The sequence below is a fragment of the Melospiza melodia genome, chromosome 4 (genome assembly GCF_035770615.1).
Source record: "Melospiza melodia melodia isolate bMelMel2 chromosome 4, bMelMel2.pri, whole genome shotgun sequence".
NCBI classification, from domain to species: domain Eukaryota; kingdom Metazoa; phylum Chordata; class Aves; order Passeriformes; family Passerellidae; genus Melospiza; species Melospiza melodia.
In genome coordinates, this window is record NC_086197.1 from 68,583,558 (window position 1) to 68,603,706 (window position 20,149).

General features: G+C 41.6%; 1 protein-coding gene across 1 annotated transcript in view; it reads right to left on the reverse strand.

Moving 5' to 3' along the window:
• Window positions 1-15,606: 15,606 nt before the first annotated feature.
• The window catches only part of LGR5 (leucine rich repeat containing G protein-coupled receptor 5), a 91,456-nt gene continuing 86,913 nt past the window's right edge, over window positions 15,607-20,149 (reverse strand). Inside the window, exon 18 of the mRNA XM_063155054.1 lies at window positions 15,607-19,611. Within this exon, the coding sequence (XP_063011124.1) occupies window positions 18,521-19,611 (1,091 nt within the window). The 3' untranslated portion in view covers window positions 15,607-18,520. The remainder of the gene's footprint in view (window positions 19,612-20,149) is intronic.

Below are 20,149 nucleotides of genomic sequence, written 5' to 3' on the forward strand. Positions count from 1 at the left end.
CTCCCACTACAGTATTTTTCATTTCCTGGCTCTTGCAAAGGCACATTAGTATGAGCAAAACTTTTAGATGCATTTATTAGGAAGAATAAATGGAAATTAGTGCTTCATTTGTTTATCTTCATGTAGGTCTACATTGAATCTAGTAATCCCATTTGGTGTTGGTTATTTTAGTGCTTGCTAGTTCCCATGGAACAGGTGGTGCTCTTACACTAGCTGTGGCAAGGGCCATTAACCCCTCTGTACTCCATTGGGTAAAACATGGCCAGCAGGCCCAGGCAGGTGATCCTTCTCATCTGCACTGGCAAAGCCATTCCTGCAGCCACACATCCTAGTCTGGCTTCCTGGTTCAAAAGAGGTATGGAGTTACTGGAGAGAGCTACTGAGTGGCTCTCAGATGAGCATGCACAGATGAGCATCCCACATATATGGAAAGGCTGCAAGAGGTGGGACTTTTCAGCCTGAAGAAACCTCGGGAAGAGCTTCTCAATGTGTACAAAAGGAGGATGTAAAGAGCCAAGCTCTTAAGCTCTTCTTAGTGGTGCCCAGTGGCAGAGCTGGAACCATTTGGCATAAACTGAAATGTGGGAGGTTTTGAGTAAATGTCAGGCGACACTTTTAACTGTGAAAGTGACTGAGCACTGGTGCAGGTGGCCAGAGAGGTAGTGGAAACTTCAAAAGCTGGCTGGATGTGGTTCTGGACAATGGGCTCTAGAGGTCCCTAGGGGGTTGAGTAGGGGTTTGGAGCAGGTGATTTCCAGAGAGCCCTTCCAGCTGCAGTGATTTTGTGGTGCTGTCACGTTCTTGGTGTCCATTAACCCGCGTGCTTTCACCACCTTTGTCTTATCAACCTCACCTTCCACCCTGGTTATCTCCATGCTCCTTTAGTCAAGGGCAGAAAGCCCAGGGCCAGGCCAGCGGTGTTGGTCCTTTCTGTGCATCTCTGGCTGAGGCAGAGCTGTGAGTGTGTGATCTTTTGCATTGTCTAACTTCGTAAATATCTTCTTGCCTTAGTATATACAGGAGCTGAAGAAGTAGCTATGGATTTCATAGTGTCTTTAATGTTTTTATTGAGGTGTGCTCCCACTGCACCTTTTGTTTCATATAGTCAGTGCACTCATTGCAGTTACTGATGGAGGCTTCACTCCTGGCTTTATTCAGGATGAAAGTTATATTTTAGGGTTTTTAAAAATTTATTTTATATAGGTTTTTGTTAAGATGATTGTCAGAAATTGAAGAATGGATGGTAAAAATTGAGACAACTAAGGGAGTTGTGTTGATTTTGTGCAGCGGGTGACACCTTGCCTCATCTCTGGTAGGGGAAGGTGTAGGACAGGCTCGCTTTCAAAATCCTTCAGGCATATTCCTTGTGCACCTGTACTGCTACTGCTGTGCTCAGTAACTACAACTCAAAGGGGTAGCTAGTTTTGCAAAGTGGCAATATCCCGCCAAACATTAGAAATTCACATAATCTTCAGACTGGCCATGTGAAAAGTGCCTGTGAAAACCTCCACATCCTGCAGCTTCCCTGAAGAGCCCAATACAGCCCAAACTCCCATACATTCACTGGTCTCTATGCTGCTGTTCTGCATGTATGCTGTGTCCACCTGGATGCTTGGATTCAATTTCACAATATACCCAAGATCAAGATTGTGTTGATCACGAAAGATAGGATGTTTTTCCTTGCCTCCCTTTCTCTTGGATTTTGCTATAAATATTCTGTGAGATTAGTTTTTTTCTGCGAGGCTCCAGAGAGCTCACATTGAATTGTTAAGGTTGGAAAAGATTTGCAAAATCCAGTTCAACCTTTGCCCTGATACCTCATGCCCACTAAACCGTATCACCAACTGCCAGGTCCACTCATTTTTTTGAACACTTCCAGGGATGGTGACTTCCAGGGATGGTGACTCCACCACTTCCCTCGGGAGCTTGAATCTCTCGTTATACTGATCAGACCTTGACTAAGCCCTTTCCTCCTCACAGGTAATTTCAGTTCACATCCCATTAAATGTCATTCAGAATTACAGGGCATTAGCTGCATCTTACCTGGGGAGTCTCGACTATGTCCTTACATGACCTGCCATTTCACCTGAGACCGGGAAGCATCCTAGCATTTTAAGGAGCAGTCAAAAAGGAGGTGAGAGCAGAAAAGGTTTGTTTTCCAGAACAGAGCAGGAGTGTCAGCTTATCCTTATCTGTAAGGTAGCTTTAGGATTGCAAGGAGCCCAAGATCAAAATTTAGCTTAAAAGAGGATATAAACGTTAACTGCTGCTTTTTTATTGCATGCAACTATTTGTTATTGTCCTACCAGAGTAGCAGATAATAAAGCAGAGTATGGCCTGTAACTGAAACTCAAACCTTGTAAAGCTGTTAGCAGTGAATTACCAATGTGTCTGTTTGTTCTCTGTTAATGGGAGCATAAAATGCCACAATAAAGTTTGCACTGCTGCACCTGGGGTACTGGCAGCAGTGACTGTATGATGGCTCTGTAAAATGTTGACAAAGATTAAATGGGAAGAAGCCTTTCAGTGCAGTCAGGAAGGCTTGATCTAGCAGAAAATAACAGAAAATACAGTGATGCTGTTATATAAGTGACTTGCTTCAGAGTGAGCTGGGGAAAACTCTTATCTGTGGAAAAGGTAATGATTTAAGTGATTTCTCAGTGCTGCCACAGCATGTGATGGCTACAGGTGATCTGAGGAACTCTTCCATGAGATATTAATCCTTACTGATTTCTATCTCTGTTTATTTTCATGAGTCTCAATCTAGCTTCCATTTGTAACCCTTGGAGTTAGGTTTTCTGGTCAGTTTGAGAAAACTGTGTGGCTGAGGAATAGTGGTTGAGGAATGGCAGTGCCATCCTCCTATAAGAATGGCAGTGCCATCAGGGCAGTGATATTTTCTCTTGTATTCACCAGGGTTAATACAGCATGAGTAGGAAGACAGAAGAACTGCTTCTACTAGCTTCCAGTAGGAAGTTTTAGTTGTGATTTTATGTGATGTGGAAATAGCCCATATATTTGCAGCACCTATCTGTAATCACATTAGCTCTCACCTTTCCCTCCTGAGGCTTTCTTTGCCCTCTGTGTTGTGGTTTAACCCCAGTCAGCAACCAAGTACCACACAGCCACTTGCTAATACTGCTCCCTTTTCCATTGAGTTGGGGAGAAAAATGGGAAAGAAGGTAAAATCCATGGGTTGAGATAAGAAATATTTAATATAAATAATAGCTTTTAGTATTTTCCTTCATTTCTCAAAAGATTCTGCTGTTTGGTGCCTCACATGATGACATTATCAATATATTGCAGGTGTTCCTGAGCTTAGAAGGTGATCCCAGCTGCTTGTTTTCCTATCCTTTAATTGCAGAGGAATTCTAATTTCCCTATCCTTCTAATTGTAACTCCTAGCCTATTCCCCAGCATCCCAGCAGTCAGGTGATCACCTGGGTGACGGCTGAAATCTCTTTGCATATCCCACAGCTCTCTCAGGGACAGGGACTGAGTGGTTCCCTCTTGTTCCACCTCTTCCTCCTGCTCTGTTCTCCTTTGCTAAACAAACTCTCTTGTGTCCATTTCTCCTGGTGGGAAGGGGTGACTGATACCAGCAGGGCTGGTGCTCCGGGGCAGCTGCAGGGCCTGGGGCCGGGGTTGGAGCAGCTGCAGTGCCTGTCACTGCCATCAAATCCAGGCAGATTCTTTTCCCTTGGGGACCCTGAATTAGTGTTGAACTGGGCTCATGGGCCAGGGTCCAGCACACTGCAGTGATTTGTGTCTCTCTGGAACTGCCAGGCTGGTGGCATCCTCTTCCAAATGTTTTCCTAGTTTTTCTGGATCCTGCGCTTGTTCAGGGGGACGTTCCAAAATGCTGGAGGTACCCAGTGTCCTAGGCACAGCCGCTGCCCACGCTATCCCACAGCCCATCCACTCAGAGCTGTCCAATCTCAGGGCAGATCTCTGGGTGGTTTTCTTAAGTAGGTGTTCAACAAGACCTGGAGCACAGTCAGAAGACACAGCAATGAAACTGTGCTGGTTTGAACATCCCAAGGATATTTGACATTTGCAAGAGCTGTAGTAACTAGCCTGGAGGAGAAGAGGAAGACAGGTGGAGATGTTTCTCCCATGGATTGGCTCTCTGAGGTGAAAAGGTAAAAGATATTATTATTAATAGTTTCCAGTAGACGGCTCACAAAGTACACAGATGACAGCAGTGCTGAGTACAAGTAACGGATTTGTTTCATAACCAGCAATTCTGTCCTATCGTACACCAGCATTAAAGTACAACGTGATGCAACTCAGATAAGCACAACAGCTCTGAGAGCAAGTAAATCAACACTGTGATCAGTGACTTAATAATGAATGTTTATAACTGGTTTGTTCTAACATGCTATAATCGTACTTGTTGTTATCTCAACCCTTCATTGCCCCATGCTGGGCACCAAAAAAAAGGACTGTTGTGGTTTAACACCGGCCAGCAGCTCAGTACCACACAACTGCTCACTCGCACCCCCTCTCTCCCTGATGTGAGGAGGAGGAGAGTCAGGAAGAAGGTAAAATGCATGGGTTGGTGCAAGAACAGTTGAAGTTTAGGAACATATTAATAATTAAAATGTAAGATGCTAACAATTACAATGACAGTTATAATGAAAAGGGAGAAAACAAAAATAACCCACTTGCTCCAAAACCCCCCACCCACACTGCCAGTGATGTAGAGTGCAGTTATCAGCCACTGACTGATGCCTAGCCCATCCTTGAGCAGGGATCCCCTTATCCTGACCAGTTACAGTTTTATTGTTCAGCATGATACCATAGGGTCTGGAATATCCATTTGGCCAGTTTGGGTCAGCTGTCCTGGCTGACCAGGAGAGGCTGAAAAGTATTTGACTTATAGGCATTACATGGCAATAACCAAAAAACCCCCAGTGTTATCAACATTATTCTCATACTATGTCCAAAACACACCACCGTGCCAGCTACTAGGAAGAAAATTAACTCTACCCCAGCTGAAATCAGAACTTTGAAACATTCAGTGATCTTCTGTTGTCTTCTAGAAGAGACCTTAAGGCACCTTTCTCTGCCAGGATAGATTGGATAGATTTCAGTAGGGAGATTAACACTATGAATTGCACTGTTCAAAACTGTACAGTCAAGAGAAGTCAAACTTTGAAAACCCGTGTTGGGACAGCAGGAAAGAGTGGCAGTACATTCTTTACATCACCTGACATAGACCAAAAAGACTGAAGAGTGCTTTCAAAAGGACAGTGGTTCCAAACTGTGCAATTACAGGTATGATGCCATCATTTCTAAACAGATTGAGAGAGGATCAACTAAGAATCTCTCTACTCAGAGGACAAACTCCATGGTTAAAAAAATATTATCACAAAAGTCGTAAGATGGCTGAGGCTATGTGTAAAGACTGCCATGCAATGTGTGCAGAGGGTTTGATGATGGATGCAGAAGATGGTGCATAGCTAGACCAAGTCTTGTAGCAGGTGCCTACTATGGTGCTGTGTTGTCAGAAGCCAAATGTAGCGGACTTGGATAAAGCCCAAGACTGAATTATGGGTAACAATCTTGTTCCGACTGCAGAGAACTTGGTTTTAGAGTGCCTCTGTTTGCTTCAGCTGAGAAATGCTGAGGAGGACTGGCGTGTGGTGCTTGTGCACCAGCCCAGTGGAGTAGTTTTGACTCTGTTAGTAGGAACTCCTGCTCCTTCCATATATTTTCTGGCTGTAAAGCCTCAGCATAATCTGATGGGTTGTCTGGAGATTACTGTGGAGAGAGAAAGATGCCACACCATATATAATGTAAGCGGCTTTCCAATTATATGGTAGGAAAATGACCAGTGGAATTCATCTGGGAGGCAAAAAGTAAGTGTATTTTGTCTGAAATCAGCACATGAGAGGGTCAGGGTCTGTAAAGTGCCAATAAAAATAAGGCATGTGCTTTTATCATTTGTTCAGCATAATCCTTCCAGAGTTCTATATTGAGTTATTTTTGAAGGCCTTGTGCCAGGGCTTTATCAGATGAACTGAGATCAAAGGTTAGGCTTGATTATTTTTTTGTGTCTTTCTGCCTCTTTTTCTGCCCAATTCTACTAAGCAGACCAGAGGCTTTATGTAATGAAAAGCTTTTGTGGAAATGGAGCAATAAAAACTTTCAGCCTGGTCTTCTCATCTAGCACTTAGAGGGGCACAGGACATGCAGGTACAATGCCAGGATTTGCTCACTCTGTGTACTGAACACTGATTTTTGATGTAGTGGAATTCCTAAGCTGTAATATGTAGAAATGGCTGCACAATCATCCACAGAAACCTGGAGTCAAGAAGCCTTGATCCAGTCACAAAGCACCCCCTGATAAGGCTGGCTACTGGGCCTCATCCAGTACTGCATTTTGTATTTCCTAGACTGCAGGCAACTGGACAATGGAGTGGACTGATAAGTCTCTAGGCAAAGTCAAGAAATACACCAAGTTTCCTTGGATATACTGCATCTAGTTCTGCTGGACACACTGATAGAATACTAAACCTGCACCCTGGGCTCCATCCCTGGGAACCATTGGATTTGGGCCAGAAACTCCAGAAAGATTGGTTGTACTAATGTGGCTGGGCAAGGTACAGACTTAAGCTGAGGCTAATAGTTCAGCCTGCTGTTAGCAGGCTCCATGGCATGGTTTGGGCCCATGGAGCATCTGCCCCAGTTTTGTTTGGTGAATTAAGGTGTGGATCAAACACTGTTCCTGAAACAGTTTATGGACAATACCATTCTGTTTTTGGGGAAAGAGGGATTGGAGTGAGTGTGTGTAGCTACACCTGGATGATGCTTTGGGGGCAGACAATATTCCCAAGCAGTTTAAGTCACAGTACAGAAGTAGCCACTGTCTCTGTCTAGAGGTAGGTGGCAAGTTGTGTGCTGGGACTCTGGAGCCAGAGGAGCTCAAAGAACCAAGCACACTGACTGAAGGCTCCTGGCTTTTTGCTGGATGGAACTGGGGCCCTGGAAGTCTTGAGTGCCCATGTCAACCTTCCCAGGACTGTAGCGTTTAAAAACAAGTCTATAAAGAGTTATACAGGGTGAAAGAAGGGATGCTTTCTTAATAAAATGATTATTTTTCCATAAAGCCTATAGAAACTGTGGTGGTGGTGGTGATGGCAATAAGATTCCAACTTGACTGAGCAGTCAAATGTGGAGGTACTTTCTAGGACATTTCTGCTTTTGAGGAGTGGTCCTACATCCTTACAGTGATTTGCCCACCTGCACACTTGTTGGGGTGCAAGAATTTAGGTTGTGCACATGGGGGCAAAGTCAGCTGCAGTATTGATCATCTCTTTGGCTTCTCCAGCACACTTTCTAATGTCTCACCTGCTGTATGATTTTGGAATCATGAACTGTAAGACATCAACAGATTCAGGACATCTCTGTCCTATCTTCAGCCTTCCAAATACTCTGAATTTAAAGCTTACCTTTTTAGATAGCTGAAGAAAACAGGAATATGGGCCTTCCATAAATAATAAATACACAGATGTGAATAACAGTGTCAATACACTTAGTTTCCTTGATTTCCTGACCATTCTTCTGTATGGACATGGGAGCCCTTTGCACATGATTTCTTAGCCACTGCTTTCCCAGATCTGCTTGGCTGGGGTCTGTTTTCTTTGCCTTTGACTTTCCTGATGTAATTTTCCTCGTGCTGCTGATGAGATCCTTTTCTCTTATAACACTGGAGTCCTTTGATCAGTTTATCAATTGATCTATTCTTTGATGGTTTCCTTTCTGCATGCAAAAGGTTTTGCTGTGACTTGCAACCACCTTGCTGATCAAGGATGCTATTTCAGGCTGGAAAACCATTGAAGCTGAAGGGCTTCCATCGCCAGCCTTTTGTCCATCTCCACCACCACCAAGGCTGAAGAGGCTGGAAAGGTGCCTTCTGCCAGAATTCCTCAGATTTGCACAGGGAGTTTTCTCAAACTGTCCCTCTGAGCCTTTCAGAAAAGGGAGGACTCTGACCAGAAACTGTAGAGTGTTTCCCAGTGGCAGTGAGGCGCACTTGGGCACATGGTGGCACTAAAGCCTGGCAAAAAAGGGCTGATGTTCTCCATCCACCCTGACTGCCCACGGCCTCAGAGCTGCTGATGCAAGAGACAAAAAGCTGAGTATTGCAGAGCAACACAAAGTGAGAAATCTAAGCTTCCAGTAGGATGTCTGGGAACACTCTCTTAGCAAGTGTCTTCCTCTGTCTGTCATCTGTCCTGCGAATTCTGCTTCTGGTCATATTACACCCTCAAATCCCCCGGGAAGCTTTTCCTGGAGTGTTTTCTCATGTCTCCCTTGCAAATAAAGCCAGGGCACATTTCTGCTACCTTAATAAAACATCTATGACATTTATTGAAAATCTCACTCACATTTTAAAAATACATTATTTTTAGAATGTGATGGCTTACTTTTTAGTCTGGATCTTTCTTCTGAATCTTTTAATGGCTGGTTAACATCACATTGGCAACCTAAACTTCTGAGCCATAAAAAGTTAAACTTTAAAATTTTTTCCTTATGACAGAGGTATTTGGGGTAGAAGAACTGAATGACACAAAAGGAGAAATTTGCCAGGGAGCTCTAAGGGGGAAATAGAGCTGAACAATCTTTTTCTAATTATTGTAATAAGAGTGCCATTATCAGAAATGCTCTGTGCTCTATTGGGAAAAAGAGCTGTGCTAATAGGAAACAAAGATATTTGATCCTTCATAGATCAAAGCACTTATAAGGTGCTGTTGTCATTATGAAAGGCTCTTGGTGTAAGAATGGTACTTAGTGGACAATAGCTCTATTGTCTGTCATTTAAGAAAAAATAATAAAAATCAGACCTAATGTTTTATTTATGAGGGCCCAGATTTGAAGAGAAGTGCTTCACTCTACCATAAAGCAACAGTTTTTAGGACTATGCTGTAATTCACTGCCTACAAACGTGAGAAATTCCACTGTGCAAATAGGAATATTTGGTATGGGAATAAACAATTGCTTAAATCCACTGAAGTGAAGAAATCCCTTGGAAAGCTTCTGAATTCTATGCTGCAAAGGTCTGTGGGCTTTTTTATCCATTTTTCTTCTTTCTGTTTTTGCTCACTTGTGTTCAGGATATAGCTCTGAGAGCTTCCAACTAGGCTTTTGCTTTTTGTGTTTTTGCAGTGCTTAGAGCAGTCAGATTCTGGTCCGAAACCAAAACTCCAAAGGGCTCTCCTAACACACAGAATAATAAAAGAAGAGAGAAACTGATACTGAGAACTGATACTGAGTTCATCTATGGCTCACAAAATGGATTTCTCACTGTTAAATCCTCTGGGGGTTGGGGGGAAATTACTTAAAGACCTGGAAAGTCCTACATTCACCCATAGTCAACATACACCCACAGTCTTGTATGAAGAATGGGAAAAATGAAGAATGAAGAATGTCAAGAGAATGGGGAAAAGAGAGATTTTTTTTTGAAGGGAAAGCAATTCAGTTTTAGTAGGTAGAAAAGCAGGGTTCAGGGATAGAAACAAAATGATAAATACTGATATTTTACTTTGACCTGCATTTAATTTCTGTCCAAACTGGTATTACCTATTCCTATTTAAGTGGAGTGAATAGAAGTGTAAAGCTATTTGAATTTTGAATAGTCTGTCAGTTCACCAAACTTAACAATTGATGAACCCAATAAAACACAATTATTTATTGTTTTGTTTGTTTTGTACTGTTTCTGTAATACCAATAAAATGTGTAGTACAACCTTCCCCTGTGTCCAGCACATGGGGCCATACACAGTCTGCCCACTGTCATTTTGGTTTCTCTTTGCTGCTTTTTTGAATGAGAAATTTGATGATTATGAGATTTTCTTAAGTGCTTTTGCTCCAGCATCTTCAAAGCTCTTTTCTTGTGTTTTTTTTCCCCACAGAAAGAAACTCAATCTCTATACAACCTCTCTATGTTTGCTCACCTAGACATGGGCAAACTTATGTTAAATGCTTTGCTTGTGGTACTTTTAAGCCCAGAGCAAGGAGGGCTCATGACTTTCAGTTGCAGAGCAGCTTGTTTTGTTTCAGGAAGCCACATAGGCTTCTTTCAGTTCCAGAGGTGGCATTTCCTGAGGCAGATATTTTGGCACCACTCACTGCACAGACAGAAACCTCTACTGGAGAGCTTGGGCTGCAGAGCTGGGGCACTTTCTCTGAAGAAAACTCCAAAAGAATATTTTTCTGATATGAAGTCTCTATTTTTGTAAGGTAATTGCACAAGCTTTCTGACCCATGGTGATCCTCCAGAGTTTCCAGTCTGCTCTGACTTTACCTCCTGCCAAGTGAAAGTGTATTTTTCTCTGAGAGAGCACATTGACTCCTTGTCTTTGTGGCAATGAACACATGCCAAACCCTGCTGTCAGTGTTCCTAGCTTCCATCCTGTGTGCTTTATTGCCTTATTTCAGCTCAGCAAGAATGTCACTGTCTCCTAGAGATATATTCTTCAATGTCTCAGGTCTTGGTGTCTTTAGCTCTCCAAGTCCTGCAGAACAGGATGGAGAAGGTCTCCTGGGTGGCCAGGTTGAGCAGGACTGTGTGTCCAGGGGAGTACAGGCTTTTCCATAATATGTCCTGTTGTCCAAACCTACCAAAAAACACAGAAAGAACACAAACTCCAGCAAAACTCCTCTAACAAAAAACCCATGGAAAATTCCAACAATTTGAAAAATTTGGAGGATTATCTGCACACTGGGACAAATATATATCAAATAAAGCAAATTTCCTCATACTTTGCATTCACAGTAAGGCATTCTGTTATGTCAGGAAACTGTTTTCCCACTTCATGCATTAAAATGTTGTGCTACAATCCATTCCATGGGTTTAGGGGAATGTTGTTGGATTCACTCTGGATGGTGCACAGAAGAAGCAACAAAATTCTCAGGAGGCTGAATAACAAGCATTTGCTTGAAAACTTTAGAACATTAAGGCAGACTAAGGTACTTGACACATTTTAAAACCAGATCCAGACAAAGTAATGAATTTCACAAGATTTAGCTTCGAAAACTTAAGTGTAGCCACCTTTAACTTACCCGGACATAATAAGGCACTTACTGAGGCACTGACTACAGGTTTTTAGTCTGGCTTACAATATATTTTGAGAAGAAGAAGTTGGGAGAAGAAAGGGAGAAAAAGAGAAAGAAGAGAAGAAGAAAAGGGAAGGAGAAAGGTATACAGTCACCATCCTTGGATGCAGTGATGAGGTTTGATTCTTGCAATTTAGATGCCTGCTGGTCGAGGTGATGGTGGCAGCCTTGATCTGCCTGGGGGAAGCCCATGAAGCACAAAGTCCAGTGTGTTAATATATGCTGCTCAGGCTCAGTGGGAACGCCCAGGCACCTCCTCTGACAGGGCAGTTTTACACTGTCTGATGCAACACTGATGCAACACATGTGCAACATGGGGCACTTCAGGGGTCTGTGATGGTTTACGGCACCTTCTAAGATATGACACCTGCCTCTCACATCAGCACACTTGAGCCAATTATGCCCCATCACAAGGGATGAACCCTCAGACCTACCTGTAAATGTCCCAGTGTCTCCTTTAGAGGAAAGTTTTACACCTGAGCCAGTTATGTAATGTAGGACTCTAGGATGATAAAAAGCACTATCCCATCTCCCAAGATCTGCTTCTTCTCTTCCCTTATCTGGTTCAAATTCCTGTTTGTAGCCTTTGGCAGAGAGTGTGCACCCCCTCTGCACCTGGGCTCTCCTGTTGCATGTCTTTGTCAGGAAAGCACCTGCTGCTGTTGCAAATGGCCAATTGTTTGAGCCATTCACCACCAGCATTTCAGTGTCTCACTCTGAAGCACTGATTTCATATTCCAGAATTCATTCTCTGGCCACATAAAGCTCTCTGGAGTTCATTTCCATAGCCAACCAGTAAAGAGGCTCAGAAGGATGTCCCAGAGGGCTGTGGTACTTCCTATGAGAGATGAAACACCTGTTTTGAGTAGAACAGTCTCCCCTATTACTTTTTTCTTAGAAGGCTGGGAGAGCTCCTTCCTCCAGGAATAGGTTAGTTCATGAATGGGAAATGCTGAGCATAACTGCAGTGACCTCTGTAGATAGTCCTGAGAAGCTGTTGCTGTGTATGGAACTGAATTAATAACTGCAGACACCTGTCTAAACAGTGATTGCATATGACACCAGATGCAGAAGGAGATGTTTGAAACTTCCTTCAAGAATTAGTTTTGGAGTCCTGAGACTTTCAAGGCTGCCTGCAGAAGACTCTGGTATGTGCACGCATAAAACATAGTGGAAGTATTTAGATTCACAGATGAACAGTTTTCCTCTTGTAAACAAAGCATATTTTTTACTTGACAAGTGGAAGTAAAGGTGACAAGTTGCCACCTGTGAAAAAATTAAATAGGGATTTAAAGTGGACTTTTTGTCCGTGGCTAAGTTTTTCAGAAATCCTGGCTATGGGCCAGCTCTCAAGAGGAATATTCGTAATGTTTGTTTTCTCTTATGACTGAGATTGGATCTTTAGATAATTTTGAAAATGCCACAAAACATTTTTTTATGAAGGTAACATAATCATGTTTCCTTTATCTCCAGAGTCACTGGAGCACAAGTCTGTGATTCTCATTATATGAACAAGATGTTCCTGATGTTGATACTGTCTTTTCTTTCCAGTATATTTACCAGGGTTAGGTATAACACATGGAATCTCTTCTGCTTTATATATTAGCATGGGTAAATTTGCATTTTCCTTTAAAATTTCTAATCACATGTAGCTGGGATTCTGTTCAAGCAAAGACTTATAAAGTGTTCAATCAGTTTTCTAGGCTTAGCTTCACATTATTTTTCACAATAACATTGTTGCAGAAGGACAGACTTATCTCTTGTTTGACACATGTTAATGAAAGAGAACATGAGGTGTTTATTACAGCTGGTGGAGGCCCTGGTCCCTCCCTTGCTGGTGGAAGCAGTACAGCTCTCCTGGATTGTGAGAGTTGTCCTCTGCAGCACCTGAGCATCTGCACAATTACTCCTCTCCATGGATCTGGAAAGAATTTTCTGACACACTTGCTGCTGCTGTTGTAATCCTATTTCTGTTTTTATATTGTCAGCTTTTTGTATCCATGTTCTTTCTCTTCTGTCTCCAATACCTTGTCTTCCAGTGCCTTCCTAAGGAAAACATTACTTTTACTACATTTCAAATTATTTGAGCCCTTCTTAAGTGTTTGATCAATGAAATTTTCAGTGGCTTACCTTTCATATAGCATCCTAAACTACTACAGAGAAATGTCCGATTATGATATTTTTATTACAGTTTTACACAACAATCAGAGGAAAACAGTGGTGCCCCCAATAAGCCAAAATTCCTGTTAGAGGTGATTTGGATAGGAGATAGTTTGGTACCTGACATGGTAGCAGCTTTCTCACTGCCTAGCATACATAGGTCACTACTACTGTCTAGTACATGTAGGTCACAGAGGGATGAAGCAAATATGGAGCAGCAGCAGCAGCAGCAAGGACTGCACAAGTGGCTGGTCTCCATTTGAGATAGTTATGATCACCAGATTAGTCAGGGATATTCTCCCCTCCTTTGGGGGCAGAGACTGAAGCTGCATGCCCACCTGGTACAGCACTGCTTATGTGGTGTCACTCTCTGTGCTTCTCTGCTGGTGTCTGCTGAGGCTTGGCCTTTATCCCCAAACATTATTTTACAGGTGATCCCATCTTCTTTATGGCTTTCCCTGTATCTCTGACTGGCTCTTTTTTCTTGGCCATTTGCAAGTTCTCTGGGGACTGAGTTCCCAAATAGAACTCAGTGATGTATCTAGTGAGCCTGAGTGGAGGCATGCTCTGCCTGGCCTCCCTAAATAACCCATTGCACAAGCCTGCAATACACTCTCCTTCAGCTGTTACTGCAGAGAACACTGCAGGGCTGTGGATGAGTGCTTCCAGAGAGAAGTCCCCTGTGCATGTGTGCTAGCACATTGCTCAGAACACTGAAGCTGTGACCTCAGGCACTACTGCTCATTATTTGGTACACAGTTAATAAGTCCTTCTTCCACATATCAAGATGTATAAACACAGTTCCTGTTTTTCCCTTCTGCATCGAGGCTTTCACCAACCAGCTCATTCTTCCTTTGTGGGTATTCTCTTTCTCTTCATTACTCAAGCTGTACTATCTTCCTCCTAAAATAATGCAATTTCATTCTTCTTCCTTATGGTTCCTGTAGTGTTTATACTGCCTAGTGCACACCTGCATGTGAAATTGTCTTTACTTGCTTGTTTTCTCACCATTTCTATGTCCTTAGCCATCACAACACTTCCATCTTTTTGTACCCACTCTGAGCTCCTCATTCTTCACAAAAGTCCATCATGCTTCTTAGTATCTCATAAATATTCATTAATATCTCATAAAATTCCACCCATTCGCATCCTGTCTCCTGAAGGCCTCTGTCCTCCCTGAGTTATGCATTCCCCTATGCTCTTTGTCATATTTCTGGTTTTTGCTCCTAAAGATAATTAATGACTTATTCCCATTCTCTGTTGGTCCTGTCCTATCCCAATAAGACTATTGTAAAACTGACCCAACAAACTTCTTCTGCACCGGCCCTTCTGGCTGAAATGACCTTCCCCAATGTAGCCTCATCTATCCTGAAAACCTTCATGCTAGTCTAAAATCCATTTAAATGTAGGAGAATTCTGCTTTTTTTTTTTTTTTTAAATCTTTATAATTCATTACTTGCCACGTGAATTCCTGACTAAACAATTGCTTTCTGAGAGTTTTTGCTTCATTGGCATTTTACTTCGTTCTTCCAAGTACTTCACAGGAATGACCTACAATCACCATTTCCAAAAACCAAGCAGGTGTAACTGTTGCATGCTGCAGTCTCTCTTAACAAGAATGCATGCACTGTTCCACCTGTTCTTGTTGCCTGCCAGGTGACAACAAGCTGTGCTCAGCTGCTGCCTGCCTTTAATTCAGCTGAGCTGGAAGTTCTGGGGCAGCCTGAGCAATCTCTCTTAATCTCACTTTTCATTTTCCCTCAGCACCTGCAGCCATTTCACACCTGATGGAGCTGCTGTCCCCTGTCACACATCAGATGAGCCCTGCAGCTCTTTGGTTATCCCCTCATTGGCTTCACCTGCCAGATTGGGAGCTGGAGAGAAAACAAGGAATGATGTGGGAGAATTTGCTGTCTCGTTAGAAGCAGCAGGATCAGAAGTGCAGCTGAATTGCACCTCTCCTGTGCAGGGTGTGCAGGCTGTGGGTCACTGGTGCCTGACCTGCTGCACACCCTTGTCACACAGCTGGAGGTGCTGGTGTCACCTGTGGCAATTGTGAGAGGTCACAGCGAGCCACAGCAGCGTGCACAGGGAGTGGGATCTGCTCATAAGGGTCTGTGAGGGAAGTTTTGGTAAAAGATTTAGTCTGTGTTGAAATGAAACACTACTATTCTTTTTTACTTTTTTCTACACTATTCTTCTTTTTTTCTTTTTTTTTTTTTTTTATGGCACACAACCTGTAACTTATATTTTGTCAAGAATTTGAGACACCTAGTGAGGTTAATGTAAGTATTGCAATAAATTGGAAAGGATTAATTGAGAAAGCACACCATTTTGTGAGGTGTTAGGTCGTGATTAAATGCTCTTTACTGTGTAGTCACATTTTATTACAACTGACATATGTTCAGAACACTGATAGAAAAGAAAGCATGTCACCTATTTACAATCACTACACATTTACATTATATTATTTACAGATAATGAATCTAGTAACATATATGAGCAGAAAATATAGCAAATATCAATATGAAACTGTACAGGGTTTAATCTCATGTCCTTTACTGTACTTGCATTTTACTGTAATAATAAATACAGTTCTATATTTACACATTTTACTTTAAAAATCTGTCAAATGAATTTTAACAATTTCAAGTTAAAAATATCTGATCAAAATATTTCAAACATGCTTATAAAAATAAGTCACAAAGCCTTTAGGACCTTCTGCAAGCTAGAAAAGTTCTGATAAAAGAAGCTTTTTTTAACTAGCCTTCAGAATTACAACATTATTTTGCTTCTCAAATTTCTTTACAAAGTTCTTAAATACAGCAAGCTGAAAGGAACCTCACTGACATTAAGCAGAGCAGCACAGATGGACCCCAGTTAAATTAAAGCTAAGTAAACATGGTAATAGGTATTGTGCAATGGTTGACTGATCCTCTGTTTAATCCAAAGTGGTTTCAGGCATCGTTTCTGCAGCTGTGTGCTGCACTGCTTCAAAAGCCACAACAGATAAAGGATTAAGATAAGTACCCAGCTGACTTTATCATACATAATTTCAGAATTGGTTCATTTTCTTTCCCTGAAGGATGAACATGTCAGCCAAAGTCAACTGATGCCATCTGTAACTGCAAAACTAAAAATATGCCAGTGTGAATGGACAAGAAAATTAAGGCATTTGCACTGTTGGCAGCAAATTCTTCATTGTGAAAATCCATCCTTGGAGTCACAGGAAGTTTTATATACAGGAACAGATGAACAACAGAGATCATCTGTAACAGATTACCTTAATTGCTGGGCCTAGCCTAACCTTCCTAATGTTAAAAAATCAGTCTCATTCACCTGGAGGCTGAGTGGCCATTAACTGAACAGTGAATACTGGGCTATTAAATGTTACTCCTAAGGGAGCTCTTTTTAACAACAACAAAAATAGGTAAATTTGTGCATTTTTCTGTCTAAAATGATCAGTTTACTTAAGCAAAAACTGCCAGGTCTGAGAAAACAATACTGGGATATCCCCTGATGGCTTGGATGAGGTGAAAGAATTACATTCTAGGTGGCTCTGTTGTCTAAAATATTTTAACAGTAGACTTGGCAAGGACTGAAGTCTCTTCTTTCTAACTAGGATGCTTCTGATGTGTAAACATACATGCCTTGATTCAGCAAAGTATTAACAGATTTGGAGTCAGAGAATTCTGTTAATCTAATCAAGCGTTTTCCTAAACTAAAGCCATCAGAAGTCCCTGGATTTCAACAGCTGCTCCGGTATCTTTTTTGGCAATACATCCACTATGAATTTAGAAATTTTTGGTGACAGTAATTTCACTAGCTAATGACCATCTCTATCAACAATTTTCACCTTTATTTCTATGCTGCATGTCCCTAATGTCAATTTCCAGTTAAGCATACCAGATTCTCCTCTCAGATGAGTAGTCCTCTGTCTTCAAACTTCTGTATCCCAGAAGCAGCTACTTATAAACGGTGATAAAATCACCTATTTCTTAAGTTCTTTTAAATTCATGATATTCATATCCTTTCCAATTTCACAATGTTCTTTACAACACGTGAATGCAATAAGTGTTTGAAATATCCCAGGAGTGCTTGCATCAGTGCTAAGAACACAGATCATACAACCTCATCACTCCTATTTGATATTGCCTTGGCTAAGATATTGGCTATCCTTATCCAAAAGGACATGGTGGCCTCTAAACCTTCAACTGACTAGTGACTAAGAATTAGCAGCTTTCTAGAATCACTATTTCATGAGACAGAGATCATGCCATGAGCAGGATTACAGTTTTTGTTCCTAGACAAATTACCTTAAATTAACATTTCTGTCTGAGTGCCTTTAGTGTCCTTTAAAAATTCTCAGCATGCCAATTTTTTATATTGATGACTTTCTGTGTAGTATTTTCCACCTTCTGATAAAACAAATAATCTGTCAATTTTATCATCAGTAATTCTGGGAGTAATTCTACTGGCATGAAAGCAATTCAGGACCGAACTGTGTAGAAGCTCATTAGAAAAATACCCATGTGACAATGTGTTGCCATTTACAGTTACATTTTAAATGCTTGACAGGATTTTGATTAACTTCTTTCACATCATGTTAATTTTTTAGCTTTTGCTGACAATTAAAAATGTTTTGTCAAGTTAGATGACTTCCAAAATCCAAACCCAGTGCCAGTTAAACCATTTAATCAACTTTATCAAACATGGAACTTCATTAAAGGGTACTCTGCAGAAACATCCATGACTTGAACAGGACTACTCTTCCATTTAGATACCTTGCTGAACAAATGCCATACACAAATGCTTAGAAAAAATCATGGCACCGAAAAGCTATTATTAAAACCAAATTGTAACAAACAGGAAAAAAATAACCTAACCCCTGAAAACATGAGGTGATGCTTTGAAAAAATATTACAACTTTAATATGCTATTTTTGTCCTTGACCAACTGATGCCCTTTCTGAGTAGTGCTACTTTAAAAGAGAGCAGCTGATATAACTGCACAAACTCTACCAGCTTTCATTTCCTTTCTTCATCCCAGCATTTCAGGAGCAGGCTGAGCAGGCTCAAGTATTGCATTTTCAGCCGGCCGCAAGTTTTGTCATTGTCTGTTTTCTGAGGTGTGTTGTAATAATTTAGAGGCACTCTACACTCGTATGCACACATTCACACTTACTTTTGGGATTAAAAATTTTGTCAACAGAGGTATTTTCTGTACTCTTTCTGCAACTAGCGACAGGGAACAAAGGCGACTGACGAAAGACTGCAGCCTTCTGTCATTTGATAAGAGGGTGGCATTAGGGAACTGCTGGTGGGCATATCATATGATATGCTGGCACTTGTGAAGGTTACCAATGCCTGTGTTGAGTCACAAGATTGTTTTTCTATGTCTTCTGAATTCACAGAGATCAGACTGGCATGTTTTGATCTCCTCCATATCAAAGTTTGCTTTCGCAGACTTCCCAAATCCTCCTTAAAATGTGGATTGAAAAGTATATAAAGCAGTGGATTTAGGCATGCTGGCAGTGGGACAATCACTAGAAGTATTGACTTAATCACTTCTGGGCTGATAAAAGTGAGGTTCAGTAAGGAGGAAAAAGATAAGAAGGCCACAGGGCAATAAAGAATGCAATTAGTAAAAAGTAGCAGGGCTATATGTTTGACCATAGAGCAATCCCAAATGTTGTCTAGTTCTCCCTTTTCTAAACTACAGTAGAGCTTTGTATAAGCAACAGTCATTACCAGAAAGCAAAGGGAGTTCAGCAATACCAGTGCCACCATGTAGCCCATAGCAGTGGACTCTCCAAAGGGGAGTGGCAAACAAAGTGGAGAAACCCCATAATCACTTCCAGTGAGAAGGGGTATCACTGCAATGATTAGTGCCAACATGAAGCAGAAGGAAATGGCGATTTTTATGCTAGCAGTGGAGGATTTTGTTTCAAACTTTGTAGCATGCTTTGCAGAGAATGCACGTTCGAGGGCAGCTAGGGTAAGGAGGAATATGGAAGCCTCTGAAGCAAAAATGGAGAGAAGGCCAGTTATTTGGCAACCAATTCCACTTTCCCATTGTGCTCCATACTGAGCAAAGCTACCAAAAGTGGATGCATCCACGCCAGCCAGCACCCCGCTGGCCAGGCCCATCAGGGCATTCACAATGGCCATTAAACCAATCAAAAGTTTTATGGAGGACATATACAATGGAGACCTGAAAACTGTAGCAGACACCAGTGCATTGCAAATAAAGGTCAAACCCACGATGGTCCACACTCCAATTCTGATCAGCCAGCTACCAAACAGATGGTCACATGGTTTGAAGGGACCTGAAATGCCAAAATAAAAAGGGTAAGGGAAGCCCATGTAAACAAAAATACTCTTGTGCTTTCTAAGACCCTAAAGCTCATGCTTCTTGCAGATTCTCAGCCCAGCCAAAGAGTGAATTTTAGTATAAAAAGGGAGCTGGAAATTTACTCCTTCTCTGGAGAAATCTGAGACCTTGATAACTTGCTGCTAAATGTGTGATGCATATTGCATTAGCAGTGCCCATGAGTCTTTGTCCTTCATCACAGTAGCTTTTGTGCCTGGCAGTGAATACTACATTACTACTGCAATGTGAATGTCAACTCTTGCAGTTTCAAGAAATGCTGTGATATTTGTCAGTGTGTGAAAAAAGCTGAAAATGTTACCTCTAATTAAATTAAAACAAGTTCCTGATGAGTCTTGGTGATGTAATGGATATGGACAGATGTACTTTGGCTACCTTATAACATGTTATTACACAGTCCAAGAAAATTGTCTCTCTCTTTGCATTTGGGAGTGCTGCCTTTTTGGATCTCCTGTGTCTGAAGTCAGGTTATTATG